The sequence below is a fragment of the Chiloscyllium punctatum genome, chromosome 12, assembly GCF_047496795.1.
Source record: "Chiloscyllium punctatum isolate Juve2018m chromosome 12, sChiPun1.3, whole genome shotgun sequence".
Taxonomy (NCBI): domain Eukaryota; kingdom Metazoa; phylum Chordata; class Chondrichthyes; order Orectolobiformes; family Hemiscylliidae; genus Chiloscyllium; species Chiloscyllium punctatum.
The window spans coordinates 42,463,206-42,489,267 of record NC_092750.1 but is presented as its reverse complement, the minus strand read 5'-3'; the positions used below and the strand labels follow the sequence as shown (position 1 = coordinate 42,489,267).

General features: G+C 40.7%; 1 protein-coding gene across 2 annotated transcripts in view; it reads right to left on the bottom strand.

Annotated features, from left to right (window-relative positions):
* The window catches only part of atxn7 (ataxin 7), a 142,974-nt gene that overhangs the window by 41,665 nt on the left and 75,247 nt on the right, over positions 1–26,062 (bottom strand). For both annotated transcript variants that reach the window (XM_072582469.1, XM_072582470.1), the window contains exon 3: positions 14,444–14,548. In XM_072582469.1, coding sequence (XP_072438570.1) covers positions 14,444–14,548 — 105 coding nt within the window. The remainder of the gene's footprint in view (positions 1–14,443; positions 14,549–26,062) is intronic.

Genomic DNA, 26,062 nt, shown 5'->3' with positions numbered 1-26,062 from the left:
CCATTATAACATTGCACAGTTCTGAATGACAAGTGTTGCAGCGAAAGGGCAAAGCCCTCCAAAATTTCCCATAATGGTTTTATTCCAAGATATTAAATTTGTCATTAGTAAGAAAGCACTAATTACACCACAAATACACAACTATAGAACTGCAATCTGAAGATGGGCACAAGTAAAAAGCAAATGTGGTCACAAAGACTTGTCTTACACTCCTTGATTGTGTAAAGGCCATGACTGTTTCAGCAACGCACATTGATACAACACTTGAAGATGAAACATGACAATTTGTTTTTTTTAAAGCACACAGCAAGTTGTCTTTGTTCAAATTTACATATTGATATTGAAAAGCAACGATCAAAGAAACAAAAACAAACCAATAGTAACTGGACAGCTCACATTAGAAAGGAAGTGAACAACTTTTAAGCCAACTGCCTTGTGTGTTCATAGTATTTCCTGAGTCATGAAACCACACAGTCTTACAAGGGCTCTTAAAGGGATCAAACATCTAAAATCTCACATTAAAATTTCACTTGAATGACTGCAGCTGTTTGCTTGATCAGAGACTGCTTGTAGTTTTCAACACGGACAGTGAGAGTTTTATTATCAGTGCAACCCTCAACACTCTGGCACAGGTGCTTTGCTCCGAGCTTTGCTCTATCCGCTTTTGCCAATAGTACTCGAATAACATTTCAAAGTGACTTGTATGTATTGCAGCAGTTAATCCTTCATTTGGAGATTATCTACTTTGATTCACTTACAGTACTTAGGCTGCTAAGGGAAACTTCAACAACATTCAACTGCAGATTAGTCTCTAACAGATTAGAGAACACGGCCACTTCAGCTTTATGCAGTGACACCAACTTCATGTAAATCTGGGCATTTTGCCAAACTCCTTTCATCGAAAACTGCACAAGAAACTTCAACTACAGCTTATGGCCCAGCATTAAAGGGCAAGAACTGATTATAGCCTTTTATTAATTCACATTTACAATTTGCTTCCACTTTGATATCTGAGCTGGTGTGCAGGCCTCACATTAGTTACCTATGAACTAACAGACATCACATTTAGGATTATCTAATGACTTATTAACAGTAATATGCTCAAAATCCAAAAAGGTCTGGAAGATAAATACAATTCAGAGGCATCCAGCATTCTCTTCTACAGTCATACCATAGGTACCTGGTGTCACAAAGCTAGCCTCTTTTTTTTGCCAAAAGCTATTCCTTGGCTCAAGGAGACTCTGTTCTTGATTTTTTTCAGAGGGGCAATAAACCTCTGATCAGTCTGGCTGGATACAGAGGTGAAAAGAATTTTGAGGCGCCTCCTGTTTATATGTAAACAGATGAGACTTCAGGCCAAAGTGGGCATGCTATAAAAGTGACCTGTATAATGAAAGGGGAATGGTCAGCTCTCTAGCTGAGCTCAGCAGTGTTCGTTCAGTCTTGAACTTGTTGGAAGTTCAGTGGGGAGCTATGTGGAAACTCACTCTCTCCCTTTCTGGCCTTCAACTTCAACCTGTAAGCATCTGTTCCATTTATACTAGATTTAAAGGGAGTTTGCTTATTGGGACTGTTATGTATATTCGGAACGGCATGATTAAGTCTAGTTTGGATAGGCAGAGTTCTGTAGGGGGTTCTTTATTCTGTTCTTTGTGTTTCATTATGTAATTTTGTGAATAAATTTTTGTCTGTTTTAAAATCTAGTGGTCAACCTAGCTAACTTACTCTGGGTAACTTTCACTGTACACTTACCGAAACAAATTGCAAAGTTATGGTCTGTGGCTGCCTGCTTAAGAATGTTGAGTGTTCTGGCTTAGTCCATAACACTGGAGAGGAAACTATTTACACTGACATAACTTGATAAACTGTTAAAAGATTCAGCATCTAGCTTCAAGCTGCTGGCATTATCTTTTCTTAGCAATAAGATATTTTGAGAGTTGCCAGACGACTGTCACTAATGTTCTTCCTCATTTCTGCACCAGACAAAGTTATCGCTGCTTTCAGTGCCATGCAAGATACAAAAAAAGCCATGTACATGGGAACCTTGATTATTCAAATACCAATTATCCGAAAATCGGATTATCCGAAGGAGATCGCGAGGCCCCGACCGAAACATTGCATCAAAGACGTGTTTCCAACAGAGATCGCATCTTTTGTTTACAGTGATTAAATAGGCACTGTCTCTAAATGACAGATCTCCCACCCTGTCTCCCCACACTTTCCCTGGAGTTCTACAAAGGGGTGTACCCTAAATCCCACTTCCCCAGATAATCTCTCCAACACAGGGGGTATGTGCATGTGTATTATATGTATGTGTGTGTGTAGGTGTAGATGTAGGTGTATTGTATATGCGCGCACACACTGTTTGGAGACTTACTCCACAAAAAGGGAGCTACATCAACAGTCGTTTTGTTGATGTACAGTCCGGCTGCCCCAGAGAGGGGGGGGCGGGGAAGAGAAAAGAGTGGACCAGGTTTGGAGGTTGAGGGGGGGGTGTTGGAGGCATGCAGGAGCTGAGGGCTGTGTTGATGGGCAGGGGGCATTGTTGGACAAGGTTGCGGGGTGGGGTTGGAGCCGGTGGTGCGGGGGGGGGGGGGGGGGGGGTGTTTAGCCAGGGCAGTGTTGGCTGAGGGCTCACACACTGTAAAATTGCTGCAGTTTCCTGAACGGGAGCAGACTTTAAAAACTCAAGCACCAGAAGAAAGGCACTTAATCAATTAAACGAATAATCGATTATAATAGTGCCCGCCCATCTTGTTCGGATAATAGAGATTCAACTGGAACAGGAAAGAAAATATTCCAATTAAGATGGCAAGATTTCTGGATAAAAGATTGAAAGTATGGGATGAATCAGACAGCCACCCTTTTTTGTTAAAAAGAAAAGGCATATAATGGAATGGCCAATCAAAAAAAAATTAGTTTGCCTTATTCTCTCCATAGATGCTGCCTGATCATTGTTCTAACAACATCATTCTTTTATTCACCACAGTCAAATACTATTAATTAACAAAAGATAAAACTGATGCCAGGAATAAAAGCTATTATACACCCCACAATAATGCAAATTAAATGCATTATAACAGACTTGATTAACATGCCCTTGGTAAATAATCAACATTAATTCAGTTTAGCTAATTCCAGGATTACATTAACAGCAGAGCAACTGTAAAGTACAAAAATTCCTCAGTGCTTTATGAAAACGGAACCTGACAAAAATAATCAATGCGAAGGCTAAGGCTAAGGCCATTTTATCAGCAGGACTGACTAAAAGCCAAAGATGTGCAGGTTAGGTGAACTGCCCATGCTAAATTGGTCATAGTGTTAGGTGCATTACTCAAGGGTGAATGTAGGGGAATGGGTCTGGGTGGGTTGGTCTTCGGAGGGTCAGTGTGGACTTGTTGGGCTGGAAGGGAATCTAATCTAAAAGCTGGGTCAAAAAAGGTGGCTTTTATGTAGTGATTGAAAAGAAGAACTAACGGAATGAATTCTCGAACTTTTGGAGGCTTAGATGGCTAAAGATGCAACATCTTTATTGAAGTGAAGGAATCAAAGGAACCATACGACTCAGAATTCAGGAGACTCTCAGAAGATAGTGGAAATACACTGGCAATGTCCTCAGAATCCCTGAAGAGATCAATCATCAGTGACTCACTGGAATTCCTGGCTCGTGACTGACCAAAATAGTGGGTTTATTCAGGAAGGCACGAAACACACAGGACTTGGTTGCGAGAATACAGAGACAAAGTCAAAGCATTCGGGAACACAAAATTTCAACTGCCTTTTCTGCCATACCTTTCAAGAACTAAAACACACATGTGGCAGAATCTGCAGCTCACACATTGGCCTTACCAGCCATCTTCGAACCCACTGAACTGAATTGAAAGCAATTAATCTCTGATGGTGAGGCACTACCCAAGGAGAAGTGCAGGATGCTGAAACTTTAATCAAAGGAAGCAAGGATTTCCTGAAGGTTTAGATCTGGATTATTAGACATTTTTAAAATTTTTACACTAATATTACTGCAGTTTTCTGTTTTGCTATATTGGAATTTTTATTCATTTTGAATTTGAGCAGAGGTTATTCAGCCTACTTTGTACCAAACTTAAGGTTGGTTTCCTTTTCCTATAATACTGATACTTAAATTCTCAAAATACATTGAGACACGGCCCTTTTAAAAAAAAATTACTTTGCACCATTTTATTCCCTGCCATGATAATAAGATAATTGCAAATGAAAAAGCCACTTAGCCCATCTTGCTTAATTCAGTAAGAGAGTCTAATAACTCACTCCACACCACCACACATTGTAGCATCAAATTACTTGATTCGGGGAGGGGGGGGGTTACCTCCACTATCTCGATTACTCATTCTGAAGAATTTCTTGTAATTGCCTCCTGTGATTCGAGATGTATCCCAATCCACCCTATTTGGTATAAGATGCAAAATTGACTAAGTCACATCAAACTTCTGCAGCTAGGTCAGTTATGAGAGTTAGAAAAAGTTGTAGCCAATCTTGAATAAACAGGTTAGACAACACCTGGTGGGGTTATTCCTAAAATCAACCTGGATACCACCATTGGGCAAGGCCCAGGTTCAAGACCCACCGGCTCCGGAAATGCAGCAAAACACATCTGAACAGCCTGATTAAAAATGGGAGAAGTGAGGACTGCACATGCTGGAGATCAGAGTTGAAGAGTGGGGCGCTGTAAAAGCACAGCTGAGGCAGCAACCAAGGAGCAGGAGAATCAACATTTTGGGCATAAGCCCTTTATCAGGAATAAGGGGAAGCTGAGAGATAAATCGGAGGGGTGTGGGTCTGGGGGAGGGTGGGGCTAAGGGAGGGGTGGTGAAAGAGGTAAATGGGAATGCGATAAGTAGATGAAGGTGATAGATTGGACCGGAGGGTGGAGTGGACAGGTGGGAAGGAAGATGGACGGACAGGACAGTGCTGAATAGGAAGTTAGACCTGGGGTGAGGGGCGGAGGAAACTGGTGAAAATCGGTGTAGTTGAGGGTCCCAAGGCAGAAGATGAGGCATTCTTCCTTGAGGTGTCGAGTGGCTAGGATTTGGTGATAGAGGTGGCCTAGGACTAAAGTTTTGTTTTAAAGAAGTGGCTCAAGCATGCTCTGCACCACTTCACCACTGCAAGTACTCAGCACTTGGTATCCTTCAACTAATTCCTCATTCATTCCCAGATTTCTGGAGCCCCACACCAAGAGTTTTACTCATTTTCAAATGGAACTCTCAAAACCATTTTGTATTGTAAGTTGTATAATATGTTTTAGGGCTGATCACAGGGCAGCTAGAATGTAACATTCCCAAAGTGTTAAAGATTGGTTAAGCAGAATCTGCAATTTTGAAATACATAGAGTGTAAATTAAGTTTTTATTGCGCAAACAGTTCTCAGTTGGATGACAAATAGATCTGTAATGTCAGTATTACTTTCTAAAAAACAAATGAGCACATTAGATGATTCCCTAATACTGGTACCCTCTTACTGTCCACTAATTGCCCTTTTCTTTTTAAAATTACTTTTCTCCAGTATATGGTGCATCACTAGTAAAACCAGACATGATTGTCCTCGAGGTAGTAAGCCACCTTTTAAAATAAAACGGAATGGCTTGCTTGACAATTCCAGAAGTCTGTTAAGGATCAACAGCAATGCTCTCAGTCTGGAGCCAAATACAGGCCAGGCAAAATTGCATCCCAAATAGAACATTAGACACAGATGAACTTTTCACAATAAAAATCAAATTAAATGTGGGTGCCAAAATCAGAAACAAAAACAGAAATTGCTGGAAAAGCTGAGCAGGTTTGACAGTATCTATGGAGAGAAATCAGAGTTAATGTTTCAGGTTGAGTGACCCTTTCTCAAAACTTTGTACAATAACCTGTTAGTGTCATGATGGTAGCTTTTCATTTTACATTTAATTAAAAGTTTCCTATTTACTGTGAGAAATCTGAACTTGTGTCTTTGGTTATTCGTCTAGAATTCTACATTACTAGTCTAGTAACAGAACTAGACATAATACAGCACAGTATTATACTTTACTCATGTTCTCATTATTTATCAAAGTGCTGACTCACGCATGTTCTTGTGGATGCTTTGTTTTATGTTAACTTGTCTAATTTAAAATTACTTTTATTTACATACCTTTGCCTGGCTAACGCATAGTACGTGCACAACACCTCACAAAAGAATAAAGAAAGTAGACATTTGGGTTTTTTTTTAAAGAAAATAATTCATGTAATAAATTCATCAATTAAACTAGTATTTACTGCCCAGCTCCTTGAGAAGGTAACAATGAGACACATTTCTAGAATCTCTGCACTGATTTTGGAGCTGCACTAATCAAGACAAGGAAAGTATTCCATCATACTTCTGATTTCTAACTTGTAGATGAATAACACCTTTTAATATTCATTAGGTGGTTATTTGCTGTAGAATTCCTAGTCCCAGTCTTGCTGTTGTAACCAAAGTACGTGTGTTGCTGGTCCAATCATGTTAACAATTTTGCTCGTTTTCAGGGGTCGAACTTATTGGTAACTTTCAAAATTTAGCAACATATTTCTGACCGTGGGTCTGGCAGTATCTGTAAGGAGAGAAAAGAGCTGACATTTAGAGTCTAACTGACCCTTTGTCAAAGCTTAAAAAAAGGGGAAAATAGGGAGGTATTTATACAAAGCTGAGAGAAGGTGATTCACTGCTCCAGAAGCAAAGGTAGCAATAAAAAGATAATAATGACAGTGCATAGATTATAGGGAGATTAGGAGCTGTGAATGATCAAGGTTGAAGCCAGTGCTGTGAGACAAAATATGTGGGGGGTGGGAAGAAGGGGTGAAGCAGAGGCAAAATGGAAAACAGGGGAGAAGGGTAGCAAAGGGGAGAGAGGAGAGAAAAAAGTGATGAGAGTGGGGAGCGAGAGAAAGAGATAATCAAGAAATAAGAGGTACAGAACAGTGAAAAAAATACATTAAAAAATAAAATAAATGAAATAAAATTATCTGAAGTTGTTGAATTCAATGTTGAGACCGGCAGGCTGTAAAGTGCCTAATCGGAAGATGAGATGCTGTTCCTCCAGTTTGCGTTTGAGCTTCACTGGAACATTGCAGCAGGCCAAGGACAGACATGTGGGTATGGGAGCAGAATTGTGTGTTGGAGTGGCAAGCCACAGGAAGGTCCAGGACCTGATTGCGTGCAGACCGAAGGTGCTCAGCAAAGCGATCAGCCAGTCAGCGTTTTGTCTCTCCGATATAGAGGAGACCACATTGGGAGCAACGAATGCAATAGACCAAATTGAAAGAAGTACAAGTGAAACGCTGCTTAATCTGAAATGAGTGTCTGGGGCCTTGGATGGTGAGCATGGAAGAGGTAAAGGAGCAGGTGTTGCGCCTTCTGCGATTGCATGGGAAGGTGCCGTGTGTGATGGGAGAGGGGTTAGGTGTGATGGAGGAGTGGACTAGGTTTTCCCAGAGGGAATGATCTCTGCGGAATGCAGACAGGGGGAGGGAAGGGAAGGGAAGATGTGTTTAGTGGTGGCGTCGTGTTGGAGTGGGCGAAAATGGCAGAGGATTATTCTTTGTATGTGAAAGTTGGTGGGGTGAAAGGTGAGAACAAGAAGGACCCTATCCTTGTTCTGGGAGGGGAGGGAGGGGGTGAGGATCATGGTGCGGGAGATGGAATGCACGCTATCGAGAGCCCTGTCAACAACTGTAGGTGGGAAGCCACGGTTGGAGAAGGAGCACATATCAAGAGCACCACTTTGGAAAATGGCCTCATTGGAACAAATGTGGTAAAGGAGCTGAGAGAAAGAGATAGAGTCCTTACAGGACGTAGGGTGAGAAGAGCTGTAGTCTAGATAGCTGTGGGAGTCAGTGGGCTTGTAATGGATATTAGTGGATAGACTATTGCCGGAAGTGGAGACAGAAAGGGTCAAGGAAAGGAAGGCAAGTGTCAGAGATGGACCAGGTGAAGGTGATGGAGGGAAGGAAACTGGAAGTGAAGTTTATGAATTTTTCCAGGTCAGGACGAGAGATGAAGTCAAAATAGTCATCGATGTACCGATAAAGCAGTTGTGGGATAGGACCCGGGTAGGCCTGGAACAAGAAATGTTCCACATACCCCACGAAAAGGCAGGCATAGCTAGGACCCATGCGGGTACCCATTGCTACACCTTAGATTTGGAGAACATGGGATGAGTTGAAGGAAAAGTTGTGGAGAGAGAGAGAACAAGTTCAACCAGGCGGAGGAGAGTGGTGGTGGATGGAGATTGTTCGGGTCTCTTTTTGAGAAAGAAGCGAAGAGCTTTCAAGCCGTCTTGGTGTGGGATGGAGGTGTAAAGAGATTGCACATCCATGGTGAATAGAAGGTGGTTAGGGCCTGTGAATTGAAAGCTGTCAATGTGTCGCAAGGCATCAGAGGAATCCCGGATGTAGGTAGGGAGGGAGTGAATCAGAGGAGTGAGGATGGAGTCAATGTAGGAGGAAATAAGTTCAGTGGGGCAGGAGCATGCTGACACAATGGGCCTGCCAGGACAGTCCTTCTTGTGGATTTTGGGGAGTAGGTAGAAACGGGCTGTCTGGTGTTGGGAGACTAGGAGATTGGAAGTGGTGGTGGGGAGGTATCCGGAGGAAATGAGATCAGACATGGTGTTGGAGACAATGGCTTAATGCTCAGTGGTGTAGTCATGCTCCAGGGGGAGGTAGGAGGAGGAATCTGAGAGTTGGCGCTCAGCGGATCTTTTCTGTTTAATGTCTGAGGAGCGCTGGTTATGGTTCTGGAATGTTTGAGGAGCCCTGATGAAGGGCTTTTGCCCGAAACGTCGATTTCGCTGCTCGTTGGATGCTGCCTGAACTGCTGTGCTCTTTCAGCACCACTAAACCAGAGCTCAGCAGATCTTTGTCAACCAATCAAATAAAAGGATAACTTCAAAAGTTACGTCCCCTCAGGTCATTAAAAATTTTCTCCTAAATTAATTCAAAAAGTACATATTTCACAGTAGCATTGCTGCACAATTTTTGTACTTTATATCTTTGTTACATTTCCTTATGAAGGTTTGCAGCTCCCTCAAAAATTGTTTAGACTTTGCCCATGTGATTTGTTTAGTTGGAGACAGATGTTGCAGCCTGAATATATGGTGCCTCGAACACCTAAGAAGTTCTAGTGAGCATAACAAGTACCTGTGAAATGATTCTCTTTAAATCATTTTGAAATGGAAGAAAAATGTTTTAATTCTTTATATTGGGTTTTTGTTTTTAAAGATTAACAATTTCAAGACATATTGTAATTATTTGTCCATTATATGGAACTTTGTTTCCTCAGTAGAGTCAAATTTTGTCAATATTCAGTATTGCATGTCCTTGAATGAAGTTCTCAGTTTATTTCTGAAAACATGGAATGAGAAGTAAATATTGTGGTAGAAATAAAAAATGCTATTGTAAGAAGTTCCATTTTTAAAATAGAGGGTTTTAAAGTTTCTCAAAACTAAAATTATCCATTAAGTCAGTTAACTATTTGTATCTATTGTATTTTCAGATGTGAATTACATTGCCACTTAACTGACTGCAAAAATGCTCAAATAAGAACAGCTGGTAGATTAATTATATAGTTAGCACTATAGTATTCAGCTACTTTACACCATCTTCAGGCAAGGAATTAAAATGACTGCTAGTGATTGTGATGTAGATTACCCAAAGCAGTTTGGAGCATCTCAGCCAGATTCTCTCCTCTTTCCATTTCAATACAATTACTGCATGGCTTCAGCATCCATTGCACCACACCAGACCCTTCATGCCACTATGCCTCGAGACTCCCAGATCCAGCTTTAGCTTTAGGAGTGCCCATGCCATATTTCCCCACAGCTTCCATGAATCAAGACCCAAGACGACTCTCCCATGGACCCAGTGCACAGACTTGGAACTATCTTTGAAGGATTACTTCATATTCTATTCAAATATCAGCAGAAAGACTCAGTTAGCTTTGAGACGATGAGATTTTTTTCACTCATGATTCAGAACTTTTAAAATTTTCTATGCCAGAGGATCAGTTTATCAACTAGGAGAAAGTGAAAACTGCAGGTGCTGGAGATCAGAGCTGAATAATCAGAGCATATGTCCGAAACGTCGATTCTCCTGCTCCTTGGATGCTGCCTGACCTGCTGCGCTTTTCCAGCAACACATTTTTCAGATCAGTTTATCAATACAATAAAGGCTGTGACAGACAGACCTTTGGCACTAAGGGATCAAAGGCGAAGGTGACAAACTAGTTGAGACAGATAATCAGCCACAAACATTTTTAAATGGGTCCCACAGGGTCTGTTCTTATTCCATTTCTTAAGTGAAAATCAAACCTTGACAAGGGAGATTTCTTCAACACAGCTAGTAATCCTGAACAGTTCTCAATTCATAATTGTTATTACTATTATAAAATTTAAATGTTTGTGTGATTCCAGCAGAAAATCTTACAAATTATGCTTCATAAAATAGTTCAGTGTAACTGCATATAATGTTTAAAATCACAACATAAATAAAGATGGGAAGACTTTCAATTTATTCACTCATCTACAAAAACAATAATGCTCCCTGCATTGTAGCACAGTGTGCCATCTCTCAAACCCAGTTCAAACTCAAAAGCCGAAAGATTTCTAGCCCGACTGAAAAATTTAGACCCTTAACACTAGGGATCAGCTTTTCTCTCCACTGAGGTTCTGCAAACTGCTGCTCTGCATTATTCAGGGACTGAATGGGCCTGAAGACTCATGAAATTTCCAGCTCGACTTTTACTGAATTCAGCAATTGCACAGGATTGCCATCTACTTATGGCAATTATGGAATGAGTTGGATATATCTCTTTGAGCAGAACAATGCAAACAAGTTACAGGTGCCTTTTCTGGTACTACTACCAAAATTGGTATCACCTACAAAACTCAATTGCTCAGCATGAATATTCCATCCACAGTTAACATGACATTCTAAACAGTCAAAGCAATATTGACCAAGTTTCTCCAAATACTGGATTACAGAAATTTCCTTTATGGGAAGCTGTGGTGTCTTGTGTGATTCTAAAAATCCAGAACTGCTTTGGTTTAAATGTCTGAAAAAGTTTGGATATTGAAGAGCTCAGCAAAGTACCCAAGCCACTAGTGCCTTGTTAACGATTAGTTAATTTACATCAACTTTTAATGCAGGAACGACGATTGTAGTGGATGAGCTCCATACACAGACTTCATCACACTGTAAAAACATGTCTCTCAGCTAAATGTTGCAATTCATCTGCTTTTTCACTGTAACTGCCATTCTGCATTTCTGAAGATGGAGCTTAAGCTTAGCATTTTTACAGGCTTAATACTTGGTTGCTGACTGAAGTTACTGTGGTTACAAATACAGCAGATGGCCTGCAGCAGTTGAAGATGGCAACTCACCACCATCTTCTCAAAGGGAAACCAAGGATGGGCAATAAAAGCTGACCCAGCCAGTAACACCTGGGTCCCACAAGTGAATTTAAGAGATTTTAATGTTTGGGTGGTTTCGATTTGAGAAGGTGGGACATGTCTTCATCATTCCCAACTCAGTTTTGGTGTCTGCACTTGCAGTATCCCAAGATATCAACTGATGTCTTGAAGATCTGGGCATGGAGTGAATTTCATTCATTGATGTCACATGGGGAGGAAAAAAACTAACCGTAGAACAGAGTCAAAATAAGTAGCAAGATGTATGGCAATAACAAGAGTTTTTTAGATTAGATTCCCTACAGCATAGAAACAGGCCCTTTGGCCTAACAAGTCCACACCGATCCTCCAAAGAGTAATCAACCCAAATTCATTAACCTAACACTATGGGCAATTTAGTATGGCCAATTCACCTGACCTGCACATCTTTGGACTGTGGGAGGAAATCCATGCAGATATAGGGAGAATGTGCAAACTCCACACAGACTGTTGCCCGAGGCTGGAATAGAACTCAGGTTCCTGGCACTGTGAGGCAACAGTGCTAACCACTGAGCCACCATGCTGCCCAGGGTCAAGTTTGGGTGGTTTCCCTGCAGCATTGGTGGCGTACAAGTCAGCAAGGTCCAGTGAGGACTCAGTGAGGACTCATAGATGGAGGTGGAATGGCGCCAAAGAGTGGTGACTTTTGCTTCAGTCCCCAGCAGTGTGGTGACGGAGACTCATGCCTGACCACCAGGCCCATGGTGGAGCATGTAAGGACTGTAAAGTTGGACACTTTGCTACTTCGTTTTATGCCTTCATATTGCATTTTGGTTTATTTTGTGTGTTTTGAAATGGCACTGACACTTTCAAACACTTTACACTGTATTTTGCAATAAGATACATAAGACCATAAATCAATCAAATCAAATACCCACTCGTGAAAGGTAATGGACAATCCAAAAAATTCACCAGAGGAGACGATTCCACAAATACTCCCATCCTCAGTGGCAGGAAGATTAGATTACTTAGTGTGGAAACAGGTCCTTCAGCCCAACAAGTCCACACCGACCCGCCGAAGCATAACCCACCCAGACCCATTCTCCCACATTTACCCCTTCACCTGACCTGCACATTTTTGGATTGTGGGAGGAAACCGGAGCACCCGAAAGAAACCCACGCAGACACGGGGAGAATGCACAAACTCCACACAGAGAGTCGCCTGAGGCGGGAATTGAACCCGGGTCTCTGGCACTGTGAAGCAGCAGTGCTAACCACTGTGCCACCGTGCCGCCCAACACCCTGTGCTACATGATCAGCTATGCACCTAGCCAAGCTGTTCCAGTACAGTTACAACACTGGTATTTACCTGACAGTATGGAAAGTTACCAAATAGCTGTGCCTTGTACGCAACAAAAAAGGACAAACTTAATTCAGCCAGTACTGCCTTTCAGTCTACTCTTGACCATCAGTAACATGATGGTAGGAGTCATCAACACTGCTATCAAGAAGCACTTGCTTAGTGAGTACGCTACTGCTCCCCGACATTCAGGTAGTGGAAGAGGAGTCCTTGAATATTTTGAAGGCAGAATTGGATAAATTCTTGTCAAGTATGCAAAAGAAAGATTGTCGGGCATGGGTGTGAAATATTGAATAATCAGATCATCCATTATTTTATTCATCGGGCAAATGGCCTCCACTTGCATAATAACACTTGGGAATGACAGAGCAGGCTTGAAGTTTGAATGACCAACTCCTGCTCCATATACTGTAATCAAATTGCATTGAGCAAAGTGCCAAACAAGAATCTTGTGCCTATAAGGCAAATCTTTGAATTATTCAAACAATCTTGATTAGGCTGACAATTTAACCTTGAGTAGTTTAACTTCTCTAAACAGCAAAGATAAATCTGTGCAACATATACAAAAGCTTAAAATCAAATCAAGAGTAACATAGAAGAAATACACATGGCATATTTTGAGAGTCTAAGCTAAACTACAATTTCTTTATGAGCAAAATCTAAACCAAACTCCAGGGGTCATCCTATTACAAAACGATGACACCACTGAACATTAAGCTTAAACTAGAATATAAATATATTGATAAAAGTACCATTCAACTCTTTTATGACAAAATTGTTAACAATCACAAGTTTTCTATGTAAGGCATTCTCAAAACTGCTTCTAATTCAGTTCCAAAGACTCCAGTGATGCCAAACACAGGCCGTCGAGCTGCAAATTGCATTCTGATATACTGGCTCTTTGTATCGATTCAGAATTGTCAATCAGACAAGTGTCATGCAACACCACACAAAACAGGCTTGGACTCCATCATAGGTATGGAGAAAGTAGTCCACATCCTTTAACATTTTTAATCGAAAGTATCGCAAATCAACAGACGTAGTGCCTAATGGACAAGCTTTAACAAAACAACTGTAAAGTCCAGATGATTACACAACACTTGTACGATGTTACAAAATTATGGAAGGAGATCTTAAATTGACAGAAAAATAAATTTTTGACTTTAAAGTTCAAGCTGACTTTAAAATGGCTTTAAAAATTCTTTTTCTTTAAAACGTGAACATTTCTTATATTAAAGACACCTGAAAATGTTAGTGTTCCTTACACATCATTGACAATTAACAAAATTATGGTAAAATAGCACACCTTCTGGTCAGCAGTACTACTGTGTAGGATATTCTGTCAGAGTAAAGTTTTATTGAAGTCAATAACATAACTTGCGTCTGTAATTCATTCCTGAAGAGGCAATTTTTCATACCACCCAACCTTTTCTGCTCTTCATGGTAGTAATTTTTCAAGGGCAAGTAAACTACACAGAGGAGATTGCAATGGAACAATGGGTACCCAATGTCAGAGCAAAATATCATATGGGATATCTTGCACAAGGAAAGAAATTACAGGAAATGTCTGTAAATATAAGAATTGAGAAAACACTGCCAAGAAAAATAAACTGGAATTTATATATATTTAAAATGCATTGAGTAAATTTTGAACTCACCATAATGTGCTTGAAAGGCCTGGGGCTTTACAACTTGATTACAATGATTACACATCACCAGATAAAAATCATCATGTGCTGGACAGTGACCAAATATTGGCATATCTGTAAAAGATAACCAAAATTAAAATGACCTTTTACACTAAAGCTACAAAATGCCTCAATTTCAGAAAGGAAAACATCCAAAATTAAATTGCAAACATCCAAAATCAAGTTACCTTGAGGGAAAAGTCACTTATGTAACTGATTGATCAACAGCATCACTTTTTATGTCAGTTGACATTTTAAGAACAGTTTTATAACTAAACAATTGTCAGGTGAATACTGTAGTAAAGTAAATTATTTCAAAACAATTTTTTGTGATTTTACATTCATATAGCAAAATCAACAAGCACTGAAGACAGAAATTGTGTGGATTCTCCTGTGAATACCTTCTTCTGCCCCTCTGCCAGTAAGCCAGAATTCTAAGAAATTGCTGCTACAAATAACCTCACTAGCACATGACTGCATTATCCAGGTCAAATATTACAAACCGCAATTAAATCTTGGACACATGCAACATCAGATCAATCCAAAACGCTGTGTTGCGTATGCCTGTGAGAAAGTACTGTATTATAGAATCACTATGTTTTGAGAGTACAGGAGGCCATTCGACCCATCATTTAAGAGTAAATCCCAAGATGGAAGCTGAAGGCTGAACTTCAACTTCAGTACACAAAAGATTTTCAGTTTTGCCAAGTTTAAACCGATCTAAACTCCCCATCGGCAAAAAAAACTCTCCTCGATGCACAGAGACACGTACATCTAAAACATTAACACGGCCAATACTGAATATTTAACCTCAACTAAATACAAGCCTGACTCAGAACTAATAATATTTCAGTGATGCACTTTTGCTTACTCATCACAGCAAATACAGCCACAGAAATGAAGTGGTTATAGAATAACTCACCACTTATAGAAGACTGAGCAAAGGGTAAGTGTAAATGGATTTAAATGAAGTGCTGGAAACATGTACTAAATTCAGACAGGAAGCGATGGCATTGCATTCGATTAAGGAAAATCGTTAAAAACATGGTGCATATTTCATTTTGTATATTTACACACACACACAGTGGAAACTGCAAATTAATGACCTTGATTATTAAGATATAAAGCAAGATTCCAAACCAAGGGAAGACATCACATGTTAGCAGTGGATGTAGGAAAGAAGAAAGAGGAGAGGGGAAATGGCTTCAGGAAAGAGAAAGGTGTAAGTATTAAAGAGGGGGAAAATGACTGACCGTGTACCATGGAATAAATTCTGGAGCAGGCACACTTTCTTTCAGAACATTCTTAGAAAGGTATGTGACATTCTGGTATAAAAGGTATCTGCCTATACTTCAGTAACTCTGGGCATACTAAATGTTCTCCATTACATGATCAGCTATATATAGTGGACAGTAGTATCCCTACCTCTGGACCAGAAGGCTCAGGTTTAAGTCCTACCGACTCCAAAAAATGTGCAGGAACATATCTGGATAGGTTGTTGATTAGAATACCTAACAGCAGCAAGCTTTGAAACTAAGCAGTCTAAGTCTGTGACATGCTATTGTAAATAAACTTCAACAGAGGACTCAACAAGAACCAATGTTTTGTGGTATAAATTACACATGCTATTACAGAAAACCACAAACTGTATCAATGAGTATGAAAGATGGGGCAGAATTGAGAGGTACTGGAGACACAATAGCATTAGATATTATTCTGGGGCACAGTAACAAGATGGAATTAGCAAAATGTGGATTTATTAGGGACAAGGTTTTTGGGGTAGGGAAATACTGGAAGAGATCTTAAGAGGTGGCAACAGAAGACAGAGGAATGCTCCCCACGGAGAGCAATAGACACATTTGCTGGCTATCGGTTTTTCAAATCAGTTCTCCTTTATACTGTTTCAGCACCTTGGAACTTAAAGCCAAATTCAATGGAGCAGTTGGGAATTCAGAGACTGTAGCTTTTATTATGGGAAGAATCAGCAGTAGGAAGTGTAAAAAAGACACCGACATTTGGAATGGAAGGTCAACATCACTTATCCTTTAAACTGCTAAACTGAAAGAAAGGAAACATTTGCAACATTTACAGGAAGTGTATACCATACACAAAACTACAAAAGATACAATCATACACTATACTAAGATAAAGTAGGGGGAAGGGGCATCTCAACATTTCATGAGCAAAACACAGGGCTGCGAGAATTCAAGCAAAATGCTAGAAATGTCTGGTAGATGAAGCAGCATCTGTGAAGAAAGGGTTAAAATTTCAGGTTGTTGAGTTCCAACAAAAAGATCATCAACCTGAAATGCCAAATATTCTCTCTCTCAAGGGATGCGGTCTCATCTAACTTTTTCCAGTGTTTTTGACCTCATGTACATTAGAGAGAAGATAGATGTTCAGCACAACATTAATGCTATGATTGAATTCAGTCTACAGAGATTAAAAAAAGACTCTTTATGATGCTGTGGCAATGGCCCTACATCTAGGCCAGAAGGCCTGCTTGAGTCCAACCTGCTCAAAAGTGGGCCATAAAATGTCTGAACCAAAAAGAAAGCTTTATTTATGTGCAAGCAATGAACTGTTAATAGTACAGGGTGCAGCATGTAAACAAGTACCAGCAAGCTCACATTTTAATCCCTGTACCCAAAGTGTACATTAGGTTGCACTTCATTTTATATCTTTTAGCACCATTCGACCAAGATTTCTTTAATTTGGTCGGATTTATATGCCCTTCTCCCCCCCCCCCCACACCAACTACTCAGAGTTTATGATTTCAGTCTCTGTCAAAGGCAGTTTTCTGGTATCTTATGCTAAATAGTTCTCACAAATGAGCCAAGTATCAACAGACATCATAGCTGAGCCTGATCCCATCCTCAGCCACACAAAGCACACACAATTGAAAAATGGACGAGAGGAACTCTAACACAAAAGACAAAGTGAACAGAAGAGGCCAGCAAATTCTAATTAAAACTCAGTTCACTGAAAGATGTTGTGAAACTTGAATGGGCTGAGAAAAATTTACAAGGATGTTGCCAGGGAGAGGCTGAACAGGCTGGGGCTGTTTTCCCTGGAGCGTTGGAGGCTGAGGGGCGACCTTATAGAGGTTTACAAAATCATGAGGGGCATGGATAGGATAAATAGCCAAAGTCTTTTTCCTGTGGTGGGGAGGAAGTTCAGAACTAGAGGGTATAGGTTTAAGGTGACAGGGGAAGATAAAAAAGGGATTTAAGGGGTAACTTTTTCACGCAGAGTATGGAATGAGCTGCCAGAAATGGCGGAGGCTGATGCAATTGCAACATTTAAAAGGCATTTGGATGGGTATATGAATAGGAAGGGTTTGGAGGGATATGGGTCAGGTACTGGCAGGTGGGACTAGATTGGGTTGGGATATCTGATCGGCGTGGATGGATTGGACCGAAGGGTCTGTTTCCATGCTGTACATCTCCATGACTCTAAGTACAGCAGTTTATTTTAAGGTCAGGAAAAAAAACTGGTATTGCATAAAAACAGTTGAGTTTATTTTAAAATTGGCTTTCTCCACAAAGCCTGATATTGGAACATGCAATGTAACTAAAGCAGCGTGACACCATTCAGAACAATGCAGCCTACTTGATTGGCAACACATCCACTCCTTTTGCCCTGAAACTCAGCAGCGATAATGTGTGCATCATACGCAAGATGCACTGCAGAAACTTCGCAAAGCTCCTTGGACAATACCTTCCAAGTTCAACTACTACCGCAACGGCAGCAGATACATGGGAACACAGTGACCTACAAGTTTCCTGCTAAGCTGCTCACTATTCTGACTTGGAATAGTATCAGTGCTTCTCTAGTGTTGATGGGTCAAAATCCTGAAACTTCCTCCTTAATGGTATTCTGGGTCTATCTGAGAAAGTGTATAAGATATGAGCAGGTAGGGAAAGAGTTAAGTTTCAGGTTGCTTGACAAAGGCTTCAGCGAGCATGACTTTGACCAGATAAGTATAGTAATAAACAATGAGGTGCTGGAGACAAGGGTAGTGGGTTAACGAGGTGAAGAACATCCGTTGTGTAATACCCGTTAACGAGGTGAGGAACATCTATTGTGCAATGCCAGATGGCTTAATCTTTACTGTTGATGCTCGTGAATTGTAACAGTCACCCAATCGATACAGATGTTGCCTTATTTGGATGCTGTTCCCTGTAAATGGCAATGTAATTCCTTAAGAACCTGCCACCCGAGAGAAGACCAAGAACACATGTCTTTGTGCACATGGGCGATTGCTCTCTTTCCAGGGTCCAGAATAATGAAGAAGGTAGAGCCATACTGTGTCTGAGCGTTTGCTTCAATTGATACGGGAACGGGGCGACAATATTGGTGAGCCAGGTTGGAGTCCAAACAAACAGTTGCGATTGGACTGTGTCAGCGATCGCCCGAAACACCAGTACCTCAAGACAGATGGTCCCACAAGATTTTAAACGTTGGTCCCCCTAGATATTCTGGTGTCAGAAACAGTCCCCTCGTTCAATCGCTTTCTATTCTAGGTACTCCGATCTGTAATTAGTTCAGTCAAGAGATAGTTTCATAAATGTGCTGACAAATCGGGGTTCGAGTCCCCTGGATTTATTGGGTTTTGAGTCCCTAGACATATAGAGTAAGAAAAGGGGCTCAGGTCCCTGTGAGAAATGAGAAATGGGGTTAAAGTCCCCTAGGCAAAAGGGGCCTGGATTCCTCTCGTGGTGAGGTTTGCGGCTTGGAGCATTAAAAAAAAGTTAGAAACCAGGAACTTGAAAGAAAATAAACAAACAAAATTTGGTACTTCTTAAAGTTATCGCCTATATAGCCCACACCTCCCCTTCGAAGTACTTTTAGGATAGCATGGCATCACTGGGAAAAGAGGGAGAAAGTGGAACCGGTCTGTTCGGATCCTGACAGTGAAATGCATTGACTGCCAGGGAAGCTTTGTCTGGGGTTCTGTTGTGGGAGTCTGAGTTTCTGGGCTGTGTCTTTATTCTGGGGGGAGGGGATGGCTTGGACTTAGGCACTGCGTGGTCCACTGTGAGGGCTTTTTCTTTTTATAAGTGTAATTTCATTGTGAGGATGCAAAAAACAAAAAGACAAACGCTGGAATTAAAGTTGCACTAATACTTCGCTCAAAAAGGATGTTTCACTCTAAGTTGTGCCATGCTAAGAGTGTTTGATATTTAAATTTTTTGGTTTGTTAAAATACGGTTCAGAAAATCCTTTCAAGTGACTGTTTTGCTTTATTTAAATTAGGATCTCAATTCAGTGTGTTTTGTGGGCTATGTAATAGGGAAGATTTTGTTTTTACATTAATATTATACCCTTTATAAAATTATCAAACATGTAACCTTAAAACAACTTGATTGAGGGCCTTGAGCCACTGAGTTGTTCGAAATTTGACAATGCCTGCTTAAAAAAATTGGGTCAGTGATCATGCTTTATCCACATAAGTGCATTGTATTAAAATATCTTCTTGTGAAGACCCGGTATTAAAAAAAAAACAAAGTGCATTTTAATTTTGATGCTATGGCAAGATTTTAGAGAATGTTAGGACTTGAGGCTGAACTGTTTAAGTTTTGTTAATTATTGTTAGGATTTCATCTGCCTCCTTCATATTGAAAATTCAAAGAATGTTGATCTCTACCAAACCTGTACATTACTGGTTTGTAACCACTGTAATTCTGAATGTTTTATTTGAGAAGTTTCATTTAGAGAACATTTTAATATGTTCTATATTTGTTTCCCATGAATATTTGAGATTTAAATCTGAACTGAACCCGCCTCTTCAATGGCTAAAGGAAACATTTTGTTGTTTTCTTGCTGTTCCAGATTTTTGAAATACTTTTCCTGACAGCTTTCACATTAGCCAAATATTAATTTGTCAAAGGAAAATAATTTTTGAATAACCTGAATGGGCTCCCCAAGGGTTTGGGTTTAGGATCATTGATTGTTGTTTATAAGTGAGTGAACTGTTTAGGCAGTACAATTTAGAAGTTTATGCATTGCATAAAACTTGATAATGTCATAAATAGTCAACTGAGTAACAGACTTCAAGGCAACTAAGAATGCTGAAACTAGCAGACAATTTAGTGTAGTTAAATGTGTGACTGTCTTCATACTGATACCCACCTTGGCAAGGAGGGAATAAGAGGGAAAATGCAAAGTTACTTTCAGCAGCTAACAGTCTCTAGAGTTTCTCCATTCACAGGTAAAGCATGCCTTCGGACCACCACCCAACCCTCCACAACCTGATCCAACAGTCACAAGCATGAAAAGTGAAGAAGCTAACAACAGTGAAGAGGAGGTCCATATGCTTTTTGTCAGTGGCTTTCCTGTGGACATTGAACTATGTGAGCTTTATCTTCTTTCTATCATTTAAAGGAAATGATGGTTCACTGATTAAGATACCATCAAGACAGCCAGTTGGCTTTGTTACATTTGACAGCAGAGCGGGAGCAGAAGCAAAGAGTACTGTGTTCACCTACCCTGCTGCTGCGCTTTATGCTCTGATGCGCTGGTATCCTCCATCTGAAGCACCTCCACAAGGATGGAAATCTCATCAGTTTTGTTCAGTATTTAACTGCCCTCATCTAAGAATTCTGTGGAGTGATGCAGAAGGACAGACTGGATTTTGTTTTCAGGTTGGACTTCACTGAAAGAGAATTTAGATAACTGGCTTGTTTCCACTCAACTTGGAGAAGTTGGAGTGGTCACTGAGGACTATGAATTTAAGAACTTCACTGGTGAACATTTTTTCCCCCCATGTGGGAGGACCCTGCAGATTCTATCTACTGCATGGAGTAGTAATCTTCATTATTATAATCATTGTATGTTGTGTGTCAATAATGTGCTTAAGTATTGGCAGTAAAATTCTCATGAAGGAGGTGGCAGTGTCGTCTAGGTAGTTATCATGAAAAGATAAGGGAATGAGAAAGTGTATAAGATATGAGCAAGTAGGGAAAGAGTTACATTTCGGGTTGCGTGACAAAGGCTTCAGCGAGCATGACTTTGACCGGATAAGTATACGTAGTAAACAATGAGGTGCTGGAGGCAAGGGTAGTGAGGTGAAGAACATCCGTTGTGTAATGCCCGTTAACGAGGTGAGGAACATCTATTGTGCAATGCCAGATGGCTTAATCTTTACAGTTGATGCTCGTGAATTATAACAGTCACCCAATCAATACAGATGTTGCCTTATTTGGATGCTGCTCCCTGTAAATGACAATGTAATTCCTTAAGAACCTGCCACCCGAGAGAAGACCAAGAACACATGTCTTTGTGCACATGGGCGATCAGTCTCTTTCCAGGGCTCGGAATAATGAAGGAGGTAGAGCCACACTGTTTCTGAGCATTTGCTTTGGCTGATATGGGAATGGGGTGACATGACATATCTATAGTAAATGGGCTGCAGTGGTTCAACAGCAGCTCATCACTATCTTCTAGAAAACAAGGAATGGGTAACAGATAGTGACCTAGCCAGTGATATCATTATTCCATGAAAGTAGGGTTTTGAAAATTGGAATAAAATGCCATAAGCTGCACAATGAATTTGTCCCTAGGTGCAGACTACTTATTTATCTGTCACAGAAAGCAAAACCTTGCCCCGAGACCTCCTGACTCTCCATCTTTTTCTAGTTTCTCCATCTCAATCTCATATTAGAAAGGCTATCAGCATAGCAATCAGGGTTACTGTTCTTTTTAAATGCACCACAAAAATCCCTAAACACATGCAAATAACATTCTCCTTGACAGTAATGGTGGTGCAGAAAAAAGTGAGGACTGCAGATGCTGGAAATCAGTCAAAACGTGTGGCGCTGGAAAAGCATAGCAGGTCAGGCAGCATCTGAGGAGCAGGATAGTCGACGTTGAGTAATGGTGGTTCATCAACCCTTGTGGACACATTCTCCAATTTATTCCTACCCTTACTTGGTCACACTTATACCTATACAGAGTATTTCCAGAAACAACTGCTTTTCCTGCCCCCTTACCTTAGCTTTCCTCATTCAAAACGTGATAGCATCCATGGTCATTAGGTCAATTTCATTACATATAATGATGATATCTCACCCCCAATCTCTGTGCTCCCCTTCCCCTCCCCAGCTCAAAAAAGTGAACCAAGTACCCGAGTCCATAGTCAAAGATGACCTGATTCTATAGCATTGCTAGTAAATGACCTATCACAATCGTGGGCCTGTGTTTAGCTAGCTCAGTTGGCAGACACCTAGCCTCAACTTCAGGTTCAACCCCATTTTGAGCAATTAGTGTTTGGGAGCCCTTTGGCTCAGACCACTCGAAAGCTGGTTTGTGATGCTCAGTGAAATGAACAGCACAGGTTCAATTCCCAAATGAGCTGAGATCACCATGAAAGCCCCCATCCTCTCAACCTTGCTCCTCAGTTTAAAACATTCCTCTAGTCTCCTAACAAGACAGCAACCTATGGGCGACCATGACAACTTTCACTTCTAATCTTCTAAATAAGAACTGAATTTCAGACAGGAAAGATGGTACACTGCACTGGGCATCAGCAGGAAGTGTACTTGGCACCTATTCAGTTTCAAATCCATTTGTCACTTCTTCGGCCATTTTAAAACAAAACCTAACTACTTCTCTCTACAGATCCTGTCAGACATGCTGAGCTTCTTTAAAACTTTGGTTTTATTGACGACCCCAATATTTTATTGGGGACAAATTACAGTTTAAATAAATTTTCAAAACATAATGGGTTTAAAGCCAACTTTATTCAAAATATTTGCATTGCTCATAACAATTTGCCACTCTCTCAACTTCCATTTCTAAGTAACTAAATATTTAATATGAATGCAAGTATTATATTGAAGTGGTCTGAATTATGTTCAAATGTCAGCCTCATCAAAATTAAAGCTATTAGGTAGCTTTCAGTCCTGTTCAACCTGGTTGGCTTAAATTGAACAAGTAGCCTGACAGTTTGAGGGGTCAAAAATCAGCCAGCCAGCCGAGACATAAAACTTGAAAATTATGGCTGACAGCACGAAAGGATCTGATCGGTGATCATCTATGCTCAAGACTGTACATTTTAGCTGAAAAATGTGTTGCTGGAAAAGTGCAGCAGGTCAGGCAGCATCCAAGGAGAATCGACATTTCGGGCATAAGCCCTTCTTCAGGAATCTGTACATTTTAGACAATTTTTGAAAAAGAACGGTTGAGAAGCTTTGCAAGGGCTCATCTACCACAAATGGTAGAGATAGCTAAATGGTTCAAGAATGAAGTATGACTAAAACTTACTTTCTTTTAATTAAAATGAAAGATGTGTTTTCAGCAGCAGTTTGCCATAATTGTAGCAGCTCACTCACAGGATGCTGAGACTAGAGTTCAATCTCCTAATCATGCAGAACGTCTTGCTGCTATTAGAGAAATGTTCAGTTCCTTTTCTGAGTCAGACCATAAAATACAAAGAATACACGGAGCTTCATTTTTAAATAAAAGCAATGTATCTAAGAATCAGCACTTTCACCAAAAAAAAGGATTGATTCAGAAGTCAAATTAAAGTTTGAAAATAATATTAGCATATTAAATCCTTCAGAATTACTAGGAATATGATAGAACGCACATACACAAGAGACTGAATTTTAGGAATGGCACTGAAATTCAGAAATGTCAATAACAGTTTAAAAAGTCAAACAAACTTAATGCACTGGGCATAGTGACTATCCTTTCCTGCAAATTTTTTTTTAAACAACCTTGCAATTCAGTAGTATTGAAAAACAAAGAAAATCATCAGAAACACTAGAGTGCTTACAGACTATGAAACAAAGGTGGAAAATGCATCAGTAGTGAAAACAAACTAAAGATGAAATACTTTCAGAACACAACGCTGTGGTATACAGTTCCTGGAGCCAGTGACTGCTGAGTACCCGCGCAGAACACAGCCAATGATCATTGCATGGCCACGCAGAACATAAGAAATAGTCTTCTGCAGGGTTTTGTTGTATATATCATCCAGACTATGTTGTTCTATGTTGTACCTGTTGTTCAGGGAGGCAAGGCATGGTCAAGTCCCATGGTTAGGGTCAGAATCACGCTGCCCCTCCCAAAAGCTTTTGATTTAATAAATTTGATTGACTTGCTTCTAAACGAGTTTCATTAATTTTACAACAAATTGGCGCTGCAATCAGGGTGCTGTTCACTGTCCCGGATAGAGTGTCCACCTTCCCGGAGACAGGGCACAATACTCTGACAAAAGCAGGTCAAACTACAGAATCTGTTGGATGTGCAAACAGTGAAGGAGAGAATGCCTGTTGTGTGCCCTCTGAGTTGAATCATACTTAGATGCCAGTGTGATTGTTCCTGCCTGAGATAAAGGCCTAGATTAAATAAGCGGGATACAGGGAAATGATCACTTCCTAAAATAGTGATGCCGGACTCCAATAAGAACAACTCCAGGTGAGAAGCGGCCAGTGGGAAAACACGCAGCAATCATGGCCGATGGGTAAAAGCAATCAACCTGCAGAGGATCTGAGAGTATAAACCTATCAGTGTTAGGGCAGGACAGAGATCAATGGGGACCCCAGAGTCTCATTAACCAGTATTTGATAGACAGACATTCACTCATTAGATAGATGTGAAGAGTGGGTGGGATTTGTCTCAGACCAGACATCAACAGCAGAATTGGCTCATGGCTGAAAAGACAGAAGACCAAGAAAATAGGTGTCCTTTTGGTCCATCAACTGGCTGGCCTCATAGGTCAGACTTCGGAATCTACAAAGAAATAGACGGAGGAAAAACAAATGCTTCAATCCTGACTAAGGAAACTGGAAAAGAAAAATCAGTTCCTGGAGGATAGTCAGTGGGGGGGAAATCATTGCTACCTTATAATGCCAAGAGGGCGTGGTCGCATCCGCTGAACTGTTGGTCGACCTTCCTGAGGAAATTAACTCGCCCCGGTAACACGCAGTGGGGAAGGAGCTAACACAAATGCAAAATATAAGCCGTTTACACCAGGTGAATTGCAGCAGATCTTAGCTTCCCTAGATCGCTTACAGCCCCGCAGTAATAACACAAAGGTTTGGACGGAATCAGATACCATCTGGGTGGGGCCACCAACTACATTTAAGGGATATTCACCAACTGGTCCAGGCTGCACGCGCTCAGGACAAGTGGCATTTAATATCTGACATAGCCGATGATGCACAGCAACAAAGTCAAGATTATAGGAGAGGCAGATGGAGCCAGGGCACCCCAATTAAAACAGATATAGATGATCAGCAGGAGCCCTTCAGCACATTTAAGGCCAAAATCCAGCGTGTTCTGGAGAAAGTGCCTACCAATTGGGCAAAAATAACTAAAAACAACAGAAGGGGGAGGGCGCCTCCAAATATGGAGAATTACTTTTTTGGGTCTACTAAGAATGCCCAGGGATTTGCCACTCAGACTGTTCTGACAGGGCATTCATTCAGACCTTCAAGGATGGACTGTCTCCCACATTCCAGGTGGGTTCCAAAAATGGGGGTCATCATTCTCCAAGTTGTGACGCCCTGGTACAATGGGCAACAGATGTTAAGGAGGACACAGGAGGAAAGCCCCCAGTGCGTGTAAAGCAGGAAAACC